This window comes from Pelophylax lessonae (assembly GCF_965119305.1).
Source record: "Pelophylax lessonae genome assembly, chromosome: 3".
NCBI lineage: Eukaryota > Metazoa > Chordata > Amphibia > Anura > Ranidae > Pelophylax > Pelophylax lessonae.
This window is the reverse complement of record NC_138770.1, coordinates 334568973-334582478: the sequence shown is the minus strand read 5'-3', so window position 1 is coordinate 334582478 and position 13506 is coordinate 334568973. Positions and strand designations below refer to the sequence as shown.

The 13506-nt window shown below is 41.3% G+C and overlaps 1 protein-coding gene across 4 annotated transcripts in view; it reads left to right on the top strand.

Annotated features, from left to right (window-relative positions):
* DST (dystonin) overlaps positions 1 to 13506 on the top strand; it is a 783726-nt gene that overhangs the window by 314410 nt on the left and 455810 nt on the right. For all 4 annotated transcript variants that reach the window (XM_082250079.1, XM_082250078.1, XM_082250081.1 and 1 more), the window contains 2 exons: positions 8754 to 8831; positions 11327 to 11419. In XM_082250079.1, the coding sequence (XP_082106205.1) occupies positions 8754 to 8831; positions 11327 to 11419 (171 nt within the window). The remainder of the gene's footprint in view (positions 1 to 8753; positions 8832 to 11326; positions 11420 to 13506) is intronic.

Genomic DNA, 13506 nt, shown 5'->3' with positions numbered 1-13506 from the left:
TGCAGGGTTTGCGGCTATGGGTGTGCTGGCATGCAGTCATATCATGTGAACACCCTATCTGGTTCTATCTGGTTCTTTAACCCCATGTTCCTCAACTCTTCTGCCGGCCTCCCACTCCTGGCGACCTCACCTTGTCCATTTCCAAGATGGCTTCCAGGTAGTCTTGCCCAACTTCAATATGGCCACGGGGGAGTACTTGACCAAACCAAAGATGGCTCCCATGTGAGCTCTATCCACTGTACCTGTTCAGCATGTGCATCATTCTCTTGAATGTAAGCACTTCTCTTCCACAATTGTCACTAGAATGCATACTGGAACATGGTGCAGCTGCAGCCCATCCGAGAGGAGATGTACCACACAACTTATGAGGTCATTCACAGATCAATTCCAAAAAAATGAGAAAACATACTTATCTTGGAAATGTGGTGTCACAGTTCAATGGATCCACTCACTTCTGGGATGCAGGCCCTTAGGCATGGAAAGCTCTTCTGAGGAACATAGCCCTGGCTGCACTGCTGTATGTGGGGCTTGTTAGCACCCGATTTTTCACCCCAAAAGATCCACAGAAGGGGTTCCCTGCCTTATCAGAGCATTAAGTGTCCCAAGGTCAGGGACTGTGCCACAGGAGAGGCTTAATCTGTGTTAACCAAAGGTGGCAGGTAAGGGTTTCTTCTCTTCACACTGGCTGTGAATTCCGTGAGGACAAAAAAGGGAATGGGCTGTTGTTTGGGTTTTACCTTTTTATAGCTATGCACTAGTCCTGTTGGCGGAAGTGGGTGGGGCTACTATCACACGTATGCTGCTATGGAGGCACCAGGAAAAAGTTTTGCCTGTAGTTCCACTTTAATAAAATGTTTCATTATCATTTGGAGACAACAAGAGTTCTAGTCACCTTTTACTGTTTAGCATAAATCTTTGCTGATAGTCAGTGAGGTTTATTTACTAAAACTGGAGAGTGCAAAATCTTGTGCAGCTGCACATGGTAGCCAATTAAGCCAATCAGCTTGTTCAATTAAGCTTTGACAAAAAACTGGAAGCTGATTGGTTTCTATGCAGAGCTGCACCAGATTTTGCATTCTCCAGTCTTAGTAAATCAACCCCTGTGAGTTATCAGAGCTTTAGCTCATCTATAAACAGATAGCTCAGTATGAGATTTTTATCATAGCAAGTAGTGTAGCTGTGTTTATCTCTCTATGTAACCATAATGCTCTGGGAATCATTTGTCACGTAGTAAATGTTTATTTCTTAGTCGTATCGCAAAGGAAATAGGATTGTTAGTCTTTAACTATAGGCTACATGCAACAGCTACCTTCACGTAATTGGACATTGGCAAAATAAGAAAGCTGCGAAGACATATCCTATATCACTCCTTCCAGTTGGGCTCATTCTTTTGCTTGTGTCCTTATAGTGATGGACCTCTTCTCCCTACTGAGAGAAGCTTACCTGTTCTGTGTGGAGGTTTTTTTCTTTCAAAGATTGCGGCTGCATCGTAGCCACTATGGCTTCTTTTTGTAGCTTCCAGATCAGTTCACAGCAACCAATATCGAGGCAGGAAAGTGATTAGTGATTTATCTGAATCCAAGACCTGTTGTAAGGACATTAGGTATTGGTGGAAGAAAGGCATCAGAGAGTGCCTTGCACACATTGCTATTGCAGCACTACTGATTTTATTATATGGAAATGGATCCTTTAATACACATGATAAATAAGGTTGACTTTATGATGGCTACTTTATGCTTTCACCATCCTTTTCTCCTCTCCCTATTTGGTGTTGTGCATTATTCTACTTTAAAACTATACCGTATATTATTAATTGGCTTGCATTTTTTTTGCTGTTGGTGCTGCTTTATTGACTAATCTTTTTAAGTCTTTTGTCAGGAATAGGGAGAGGAGACAAAATGTTTTATTCTCTTTTCTTGTGCATGTGGGTGTGACTATAAATTCCCATTCACAGATGAAACTTGTTGAATTCATAACACATTTTGTGATTCTATTGTGAATATGTAAGGTATGTGTGATGTGTATTGGTATGTTGCCCTCTGCTGGTACAGGTTATGAATAGAAATGGATTAGATTTAAAGGTGCTAAGTACTGAGGAAACAAGTTGGCTGCTTTTTTCTTTCTCTTTGAAAATGTTTGTTGATTGACTGCTGATCTAAAGGCTTCAATATGTTGAGTTACAGACTCAGAACAAATGTTCTGGTCAGAAGCGCTGACTTTCCCTAGACTTTACAAGCGGCATGCTTGTTCTGAGCCAGTGACTCAAAAATCAGGAAGCCAGAGACAGCCAGGCACCTAGAATCTCTTGATCACAAACTAGGGGGCAAAAGGTGAGTAATTCAGGAACATGGAGTACATGGAGTTCAGGTACATGGGGTCTTCGGAAGATTGGACAATGGCAACAAAGCTGTAGGGACAGCCGAGTATAATCCCTCCTACTCCCATTATATTCCATTTTTTTTTGCTAGTTTCCCAGGCGAACTGACATCTTCTGCTTTTTGTCAAGATTCTTCTCTCTTTTAGCAAACTTTTGCAGTTGCGGCACAGCCAGTAGAACTAATTTTGCAGCTTAACCTTGAAAGCTGGAACCCTTTTTGAGGAAAAATCAAGGCCAGCCTGTAATATATTCTGTGGGCACTGGGCTCTGCTGAGGTGCTGTCCTAGACACTTTTGGACCTTTGGTGTAATGTGGGTTAGCTTTGATTTACAGGTCCAGGGCTGCAGTACACCCTTCTGGTGGAACCCGGTTCCTGAAGACTCCTAAGGAAGTACGTTGCCTAAATTGAGCATGTCCCCTGGTTGCTGCAATTATTTTATTTATAACATGCATTATATTATGCAAATATAAACTGCTAAATGCCTTTTCTCATCAGCAGTATATAGCAGTCTTGTGACTTCTATTAGTGTCTGACTCCTTCAGAAAAAATAATACTGTAGCATCTGACTTTTAATATTAGGACACTTACATGTCCACGAATCCAGCAGTGTCTTCACCTGAGTCGGTTTTTTAATCGGCTCTCGGGTGCTGTCTTGGCTAAGGGAAGCTGGCAAGGAAAACAAGCAGAGCGTTCCCTTTTGGGTGGAGCTCTGCTTTAAAGCTTGTAGGAGGAGTTTTCATTCTGCTCTGACTGTCCTAGGAGGCTGCAAGACCCCTGACTTTCTGTCTGGACAGTGCTGATCACATGCACCCGCACCAAGAAAAAAAAAAAACTCTCTAGCAATACTCAACAATCTGAGCAGGTGCAGAGTGCCCCAAGGCTCTGTGTTATCAGGAGATAAATTGAGGACAGTGGAAGAAGGAGAGGCTCAGAGAAGATATGACCAAACAGCCTTTTTACACAATGCAGAGGATTAAAGTGGTTGGAAAGGCACAACGTTTTTTACCTTAAAGCATTCTATGCATGAAGGTAAAAACATTCTGTGCAGCATCCCCCCCCCCCAGCCCCTCTAATACTTACCTCAGCCCCCTCTTGACCCAGCGATGTCCACTAGTACCTTGCCTCTCTGGGAACACATCCCACTGATTGGCTATTGGCCATTAGCCGCCCGCTGCTATCAATCACAGCCAGTGAGCCAATCGGGAGACAGAGATGGCAGGGTCGAACGGTGGCTCAATGTGTAAATGAACACACAGAGCAGCGTCTTGGCTCGGGTGCCCCCATAGGAAGCTGCTTATTGTGGGAGCACCCGACAGGAGGGAGAGGCCAGGAGCGCCAACGTGGGACCCAAGAAGAGTAGGATCTGGTCCACTCTGTGCAAAACCAACTGCACAGAGGAGGTAAGTATACCATGTTTGTTATTTTAATGAAAAAAAAATTAAGCTTTATAATCACTTTACCCCTTAGGTTCCACAGTTAGTTTACCGAGCATGCTTTACTGCATATACAGACTGATTTTACTGTTGTGGGTTTAGAAACACTTTAAAAGCATCTTTGTGTATGAGTATTGTAATAATATGATAATGTTAATTAGTGTTCTGATTTTTCTATAGTCATCCAGAATATACAAACAATGCTTTAGCTACTTGTGTATTTTTGGTATGACAGGTGATATGTATAAAGCTGGGTTTTGCAGGCTCTGTCTACCTTCTCTATTGTCACAGGTTAGGGTATCACTGGAGGGACACAGAGGGTGACATTGGAATGCATTCTTTACCTCTGTGATCCCCTTAGATTACTTCAGCAAAATAAATGGAAATGGAATGTTGAAAGTAATAAATGGCAGAGGTTTGGATCTAATTTGTGACATCTGAGAGCATGAGATCTTCATCACATGGACAGGGACCAGGAGCCATATTGTTTACACTGGCAGGCAGCATTAACAGCTTGCAACCAGCTTGGTGAAACCATCCAGAATTGACAAATGTTTTTCAGTTTTGCTTATTTTTCTACAGTCATTTCCATTTGCCATGCTGGCTTCCTCTCATGTTAACAGATGCATTTTCTACTATGTGCTTATGCTTTTTAGTTTGCTTGGTAGTATATATCTGCCGTCACCCAAATTTTAGCTATTGATACATTCTAGGTGTCAAAAGTGAATTTGTCATTTTTGTGCTTGTCTATTTATGCCTTCCAGTGAAAGTTGTTCAACAGAGGCAGGATACTACAGTCAAGAAATATAACACAACAGTTGTAGCATTATAGATGATATATGCCACAATCTTTAAGGCTGAAGTCCAGACTGATATAAAAAAAAAAACACCATTGATTACCCTTAAGTATTAATAAAATGTATCAATATATATTAACTAAGTAAGAATCGGTATGTGCCTTCATATCTTCTTCCTGTAATAGCCTGTAAACCATGACCTTGGGATCCCTCTTAGAGCATTTGTACTAGAAAGGAACAAGCCAACAGGGGATGAGAGGAGAGAGACAACCTAGTAGTCTAGTCTGCTGCTCCTTCATTACTTAATCACAAGCTAGGTGCAGGATGGTATCCAAGCTGTAGAGTTTACCTGCAGTAGAGTTTAACTGTACCATCCTGCAGGGCTGTATACATTTCAAGGCTGAACTGACAAAATAATTAATCTATTGTGAGGATATATGTATTCCAGCTGCTTATTTAGGTATGAACTTAGAATTTAGCTTTAAACTCAAAACCTAATCAAAAGATTTCTTGTGGTGGGAGGTGGGACCTTAAAACTGATAAGAGACATGGAGGAGCTCAGCTATAAGAAAAAAAATTGAGGAACTGAGTGTATTCTTTCTTGAGAAGAGGAGATTAAGGGGGGATATAATCAACATGTACTGTATAAATACATAAGGGGTCCATATAGTGAACTTGGTGTTGAGTTATTCACTTTAAGGTCATCACAGAGGACAAGGGGGCACTCTTTACGTCTAGAAGAAAAGAGATTTAATCTCCAAAGGAAAGTTTTCTTCACAGTGTGGAATAGACTCCTTCCAGAGGTTGTGCTGACAAGCTCAGTAGATTGATTTAAAAAAGGCCTGGATTCTTTCCTAAATGTACATAATATAACTGGGTACTAACATTTATAGGTAAAGTTGATCCAGGTAATATCCGATTGTCTCTTTGGGAATCAGAAAGGTATTTTTTCCCCTGCTGGAGCAAATTGGATTATGCTTTGTTGGATTTTTATTTTTTTTTTTGCCTTCCTCTGGATCAACTGTGGCTATAGGATTGTGTATATAGGATTGTAAAATGTTTTTCTCTATTGGTTAAACAAGATGGACTTGTGTCTTTTTTTTCCCAACCAAACTAACTATGTAATCACTTGAAAACAAAATAGGCATACAGCTGCAAGAAAAAGTATGTGAACCCTTTGGAGTGATAGGGATTTCTGCACAAATTGGTCATAAAATATGTTCTGATCATCATTTAAGTCACAACAATAGACAATCGCCGTCTGCTTAAACTAATAACACACAAAGAATGAAATGTTGCCATGTTTTTATTGACATTCACAGTGCAGGTGGAAAAATTATGTGAACCCCTAGACTAATGACATCTCCAAGAGCTAATTGGAGTGAGATGTCAGCCAACTGGAGTCCAATCAATGAGATGAGATTGGAGGTGTTGGTTACAGCTGCCCTGCCCTATAAAATACACACACCAGTTCTGGGTTTACTTTTCACAAGAAGCATTGCCTGATGTGAATGATGCCTCGCACAAAAGAGCTCTCAGAAGACCTACGATTAAGAATTGTTGAATTGCATAAAGCTGGAAAGGGTTATAAAAGTATCTCCAAAAGCCTTGTTGTTCACCTCGGTAAGACAAATTGTCTACAAATGGAGAAAGTTCAGCAGTGCTGCTACTCTCCCTATGAGTGGCCATCCTGTAAAGATGACTGCAAGAGCACAGCGCAGACTGCTCAATGAGGTGAAGAAGAATCCTAGAGTGTCAGCTAAAGACTTACAAAAGTCACTGGCAAATGCTAACATCCCTGTTAGCTAATCTACAATATGTAAAACACTAAACAAGAATGGATTTCATGGGAGGATACCACAGAGGAAGTCACTGCTGTCCAAACAAAACATTGCTGCATGTTTACAGTTTGCACAAGAGCACCTGGATGTTCCACAGCAGTACTGGCAAAATATTCTGTGGACAGATGAAACCAAAGTTGAGTTGTTTGGAAGAAACACACAATACTATGTGTGGTGGAAAAGAGGCACAGCACACAACATCAAAACCTCATCCCAACTGTGAAGTATGGTGGTGGGGGCATCATGGTTTGGGGCTGCTTTGCTGCATCAGGGCCTGGACGGATTGCTATCATCAAAGGAAAAATGAATTCCCAAGTTTATCAAGACATTTTGCAGGAGAACTTAAGGCCATCTGTCTACCAGCTGAAGCTCAACAGAAGATGGGTGTTGCAATAGGACAATGACCCAAAGCATAGAAGTAAATTAACAACAGAATGGCTTAAACAGAAGAAAATATGCCTTCTGAAGTGGCCAAGTCAGAGTCCTGACCTCAACCCGATTGAGATGCTGTGGCATGACCTCAAGAAAGCGATTCACACCAGGCATTTCAAGCATATTGCTGAGCTGAAACAGTTCTGTAAAGAGGAATGTTCAAGAATTACTCCTGACCGTTGTGCACGTCTGATCTGCAACTACAGGAAACGTTTGGTTGAAGTTATTGCTGCCAAAGGAGGTTCAGCCAGTTATTAAATTCAAGGGTTCACATACTTTCCACCTGCAGTGTGAATGTTTACATGGTGTGTTCAATAAAAACATGGCAATATTTCATTCTTTGTGTGTTATTAGTTTAAGCAGACTGTGATTGTCTATTGTTGTGACTTAGATGATGATCAGATCACATTTTATGACCAATTTGTGCAGAAATCCATATCATTCCAAAGGGTTCACATACTTTTTCTTGCAGCTGTATTTTTTTTAATGGACAATCAAGTGAGAATTGTATTTTTCTCAACAAATAGAATCTTAAAGAGGACCCAAAGAAGGTCTTGAAGCACCTCCCTTTGCTATGGGGAGGACTCAGAAAAATGAAAACTCCTGTCCTAAAGTGGAATTCACACTATGTGCAAGGCCTGCTGTTTACATTTGCTCCTTCTTCCTCTGGCTGAAACCCCTGTATGGGAAAAAAGATATACACATCTTTCCCCTGTTTCTGTGATGCAGGGAGTGACTTTGTCATCCTACGATGAGATCCTTGGGAATATTGAGTATTGAGTAAATCTTGCAAGATGTAGCTTACTTTACATTCCCCAGATCTCACTAGAAGGAGTATAATGTCACCCTTTCCCAGGCGTCGCAGGCAGAAGCCATGTGAGAGGTGAGGATACTGTCTAACTGATTTTTTACACTTTTTTTTTTTTTGGTTTAAGGAGGAAACCTAAACAGCTGACCTTATTTTTTAGGTACAAAATCTGCTTTAAAGTGATTGTAAAGTCTCCTCTTTTTCAGTAAAAATAACAAACCTGTTATCCTTACCTGCTCTGTGCAGTTGGTTTTGCCTCCTCTTCGGCTCTCCTGGCCCATCCCTCCCTTTGAGTGCTCCTACAACAAGCAGCTTGCTATAGGGGCACCCGAGCCGAGTCACAGCTCCGTGTCACAGAGGTGCGGTTTGGCTCTGCCCCCTCTCGCTCCTCTTTGGCTAACTGATTTTGATTGACAGCAGCAGGAGCCAATGGCACTGTGTTTTAGCAAATGAGGAGGGGAGTCCTGGACTGATGAGACAGTCAAGGGCATTGCTGGATTGAGATGGGGCTCAGGTAGGCATTTTTGGGGGCTGGGGGGGGGGGGCTGCTGCACACAGAAGGTTTTTTATTCTAATGCAAAGACTGCATTAAGATAAAAAACCTTCTGACTTTACAACCCCTTTAATGCTAGTGTCAGACTGCCTCATACATGTAATTTTTTTATTTTGCCCATACATACACTTTATACTGACTACAATTATTTTCAAGAGTAATTTCAACCTAAGTAGGCGTTTAAAGGGAACATAGGCAAGGCTATTGCCCAACAGTCCAACAGTTTTATATTGCTAATGGAGAACAATAATGTTTATTCTCAGTTAAATATAATTCTACGTTCACTGTTCTAGAAAATAAAACATGAATGCTACTTAAATAGCGATGAGAGACTGGCAAGTAAAAAGCATAATGTGTGGGTTTTATTCTATTCACTGCATGAAAGGGCACGTCACTTAATGTGATATTTATCTACTGATAATCTGGAAGTGTTCAGCATAATGTCTGTTACAAATGGAGTTATTAGAATACAAATTTATCTGACATGTCATATCTTTTCCCCTTTTTATAGCCCCGAGAAAAAGGCCGAATGCGCTTTCACAGACTACAGAATGTACAAATTGCACTCGATTATTTGAAAAAACGTCAGGTAATATACATACTTTTTTTTTTTAAGCTCTCGCAGCATGTTTTGTAGCAACTGGTGGAAAAGGATGAGAATGTACCATGTATAGCCCACCGAATTACTTATAGTACTTATACTGATATTAGAGTTGCATGATTCTGGCAAAAATGAGACTCACAATTTTTTTTACTTAGAATAAAGGTCACGATTCTCTCACAATTCTTTCTCGATTCTCTCACAAAGTATTAATTTCATTATATTATTCATTATTATTATTATATATATATATATAACCATCTGAAATAAAGCTGTTATTAGGATAACCCCCCCCCCCCCCTGTCATGGATTTCCCCCTCCTGGGTCATGATAATAATGGGTTAAATAAAAACAGCTCACATTTGAGAAAGCATGGCATGAATGTACACTTTACGGAGAGGGATGAAGGGTGCAGTGTCCCCGATGCCTCTGTCTTAAGAAGAAATGCAGTACCGCCCATCTACCGCATCTGGTTGTCTCTCTGCTGACGGCAGTTCCTTTATCGGTGCCATTTGCGTTCCACGCTGGCTCCGCTGTGGCCAATGTTTCCAGGTTACCTTTTTTTTTTTTTTGCACACAGCCTACCTTAAAGAAGAATTCTAAAGTACTTAGAGTGAAGTGGTCAGGAGCAGGAAATGTGCAACATAGCATTTATAGCGTAGGGCTCAGGTGTGTTTAAAAGAGAGAGTGCAGACTCAGGAGGGTGGCACACAGAGAGTTTAGGACTCAGAGGTGCGTAATGCGGAGAGCGCAGGGCTCAGAAGTGCATAATACACAGAGTGCATAGTCCAGAAGTGCGTAATTATACAACGTGCAGGGCTCAGAAGTGCATAACACACAGAGTGCAGGGGCCAGGAGTGTATAAAGCACAGGGTGTCGGGATCTAACGTGCAGAGTATGTAAAGCTCAGAGTTCAGGGTCATGAATATGTAATGCACAAACTGCAGGCCGCAGGAGTGTGTAAATCGCAGAACGCAGAGGTCAGGAGTATGTAACGCACAGTGCAGGGCTCAGGAGTGCATTTTGCACAGGCCACTGTACATAATACAACCAAAAATGACCCTTTTCTACCAGTTGAGAATGAGGGGAAGTCCTCCCCTGGGCTTTGTCATGTGAACAGAGAATAACTGGAGCCTCCCTTTGGCTCTAAACTGCCACTGTCAGGCTGGGCAGAGGTGGTGCTGCAGTGCATATGGTAGCATATGTGCAACAAAAAAAAAAAAATGTTGGTGGCTGCAGCATCCCCAGTCTAGTGTATTGCTACCTAGTGCAGCCCAAACCCCTCCTAAGTAAAACACTGTTTTACATTAAAGTGTCAGTAAACCCACTGCAACCTATTTAGATGTATCATCAAGAAATGAAACACTAAAAACAGCAGTACATACATTTTTTAAAAATTATATTTCCTACTATCTTATTTTTTGATCACTAAACATTCTGTTCCTTCTTCTTAGCATATTGTGAGAGGGGTGGGTGGAGCAAAGCAGAAAGCATAGCCTGTGACATCACACAAACGGTTGGCTAGCAGAGGGAACACTCTGTCACTCACTAATGCTTGCTGGAGCCGCTCTGCATTGTCCAATAGAATGGAGCCTGCTGACATCACGTAAGGGGTTATTAGCATGGAGTAGACTGTCAGTCATCCTTGCTGGAGCCACTCTACTTTATCAAGTGGGGGGGGGGGACTGCCACCTTCATATAAGGGGCAACCAGCAGGGAGAAGGCTGTAAGTCATCCTTCCTAAAGCCACTCTGTATTAGCAAGGGGGGCAGAGAGAAGGGAAAAGGGAGGAGATGTAAGGAGCCGCCTGAAAGATGATGTAATTAGTCACAAAGGAGGCCTTCAGATCTGAAATTAGTGGGTGCACGGCTTCTAAAGAGGAGTCTGGCACAGCATGTGTAATGAGAGTGCAACAAGATTGAGATTGTTGGGAGTTAGTGGGTGGTATGCTGTGTCTCTACCTGCCTTGAATATTGATAGCGGAGAGGCCCTAAATGGCAATTCTTCCACATGTTTAGGGCTGGATTTTGATTCTTGTGGAGGTTAGGTATTGCTTCCCTTTTAGAAAACCTCTTATGGAGATAGCTACCCTCAAGCTAGCCATACACGTTTTATTTTCTCTGGTTTAGCTTGTGGGCTTAATAAAAGTAAATTGATCCAAGAAGACATTCAGATACCAAATACGTGCATTCCTGGACCCCTAAACACTTAGGTCCCTAAATGCCAGTACAGTGTTCAGCCCCGTCCAAACACAGCCTGTCATAGACTTTAATAGGCTGTCTGTGGTGGTGCTGGACAGTGAACCAGTCACTCTGGGGTACACTAAAATGCCGGGATGGATATACTACAGCTGGGCAGTCCTGTGTACAAGGGGCATTAATAATCATTTTCCAAAGGTTACAAATATGGCAACATTGTATGTTTTTGTATGTGCAGTATATTTCATAGCTAATGCGGTACATTATTGTTACTTATGATTACAGGTGAAACTAGTTAATATTAGAAATGATGATATAACAGATGGGAATCCCAAATTGACTTTGGGCTTAATATGGACCATCATTCTGCACTTTCAGGTAAGATGGTGAATTTGATTTTACATCTTCTCTTGCTGATATTTGTGGATCTATGCTTTGTGTTTCATCTTTTCTTCAACTGACATTGGGGTTGATTAAATAAAGTCAAATAGGCTGTTCATTTTGCAAGGGAAGGAATTTTCTACAGAGCTTGGTGAATGGGGTGAAGCTCTTCTGACTTCCATCCTTCAATCATCTGCAAGCAAAAATTGTATTTTCTTGCATTTAAATGGTAATTTTCACCACATTTACTAAGTTTTGGGGATAGATCCCTTACAAAGTACAACTTCCCTTGCAAACTGAACAGCCTATTTGTCTTCTGTTTGTGTGCAGACTCTGTCACTTAGACAATAACTTGTCTGAAAGAAGTATCCATAATGTACAAATGTAATGTTTCAGGTTCATCATGCAAGGGAGATGTATTTTTTTCTGCCTCTTTTGATTGGTTTTAATAATTTATACAACTTGGTTATTTATGTAATGAATACATACCGTACATCTGAACTGCTCAATTCTAAAAGCTGCCGCTGGCTTCCTTCCTGTCTGCTAGGGGCATATGCTGACAGTATGGATAGATGGATAGCAGTGTGGGTTTTAGCCTCACTTTTTGTCTGTAAAGATAAGTGGATCTATATTTATAAGTGACAGTGGCTTCCGCTGGTTGCATATGACCTTTAATAGTATTCATTGTAGCTTTGGTAAGTACTGTCTTCTATATTTGTTGGCTTCATATTGCCGGCTACTGTCTGTGGCCCTGGTACTGAGAAGTAGCTTTTTATCCGTTTAAAGTAATTTGTAACTTCTTTCTTATCGCCTTGCCACTGCCTCTGAATAACTGAGAAGTGTGATGACTTTGGGACATAAGTCTGTATATGTTAAAGGTTATGACGAACCTACAGTATGTGATGCTTTGCTTTATGAAAGATTTATACACAGTATTATAATTAGCAAATTATAAGCTCCAAACTATGATCTGAAGCTTACACTTTGCTTTGGACTCTGTCTTCATCGAAATGTGACAGTATGGGTTGCCTGTATGGGGAGCTGTTTCATGTTGGATGAAGGGGAATACGTTAAATGTGCCACCCCCCTCCCCCCATATAGAGACGTGCCAGGTATTTCTCCCCCCCCCCTTCCCCCATTAGCAGAATAGAGCAATGAGATAGAAAGAAAACCTATGTACAAGTTGCCTCTCTCACTGGCCTTGCCTTTGGTCTTCGCTAACTTGCAGAACAAAGCCTCTTGAAGAATCTTTTGTATCCAGCACAGATCTGCAAGAAATAAAAGGTCTTAGGCAAGGGTGGTGGGGTAGGTAAGTTTCTTTTTTTTGCAAGCATTTTAGTTTTAATATAGGGTTTGCCAATTGTTTCGCTTTACTGACAGTTTCACCATCGCCCCAGCAACTGATCCTACATTTGTAACATCTTTGTCAGTTTTTGTTATAGTAGAGAAGGGTTAGAACCTTGTAAGGTATTTTTTCTTCTCCACTGAATACCATCTCTGAACACATCGAATATACATCAAACTTTGAAGTAGATGGGCTACAGCAGCAGAAGACCACACCGGGTGCCACTCCTGTCAGCTAAGAACAGGAAACTGAGGCTACAATTTGCACAGGCTCAGCAAAATTGCACAATAGAAGATTGGAAAAATGTTGCCCTGTTTGATGAGTCTCGATTTCAGCTGCGACATTTAGATGGTAGGGTCAGAATTTGTTGTAAACAACATGAAAGCATGGATCCATCCTGCCTTGTATCAACTGTTCAGGCTGGTGGTGGTGTAATGGTGGGATATTCTCTTGGCACACTTTGGGCCCCTTAGTACCAATTGAGCATCCTTTAAATGCCACAGACTACCTGAGTATTGTTACTGACCATGTCCATCCCTTTATGACTACAGTGTTCCCATCTTCTGATGGCTACTTCCAGCAGCTACAGTATTTGTAGCTGCTGACTTTAATTTTCTTTTTTTTCCCAGGCCGAACTCTTTAATGTGCACTTTAGGGGGAGAAGTTTAATTTATTTAGAAAAACAGACAATAAAAAATAAGGGTGATGATGGTCTGGAAGGTTAATAGCTCATTTTTTA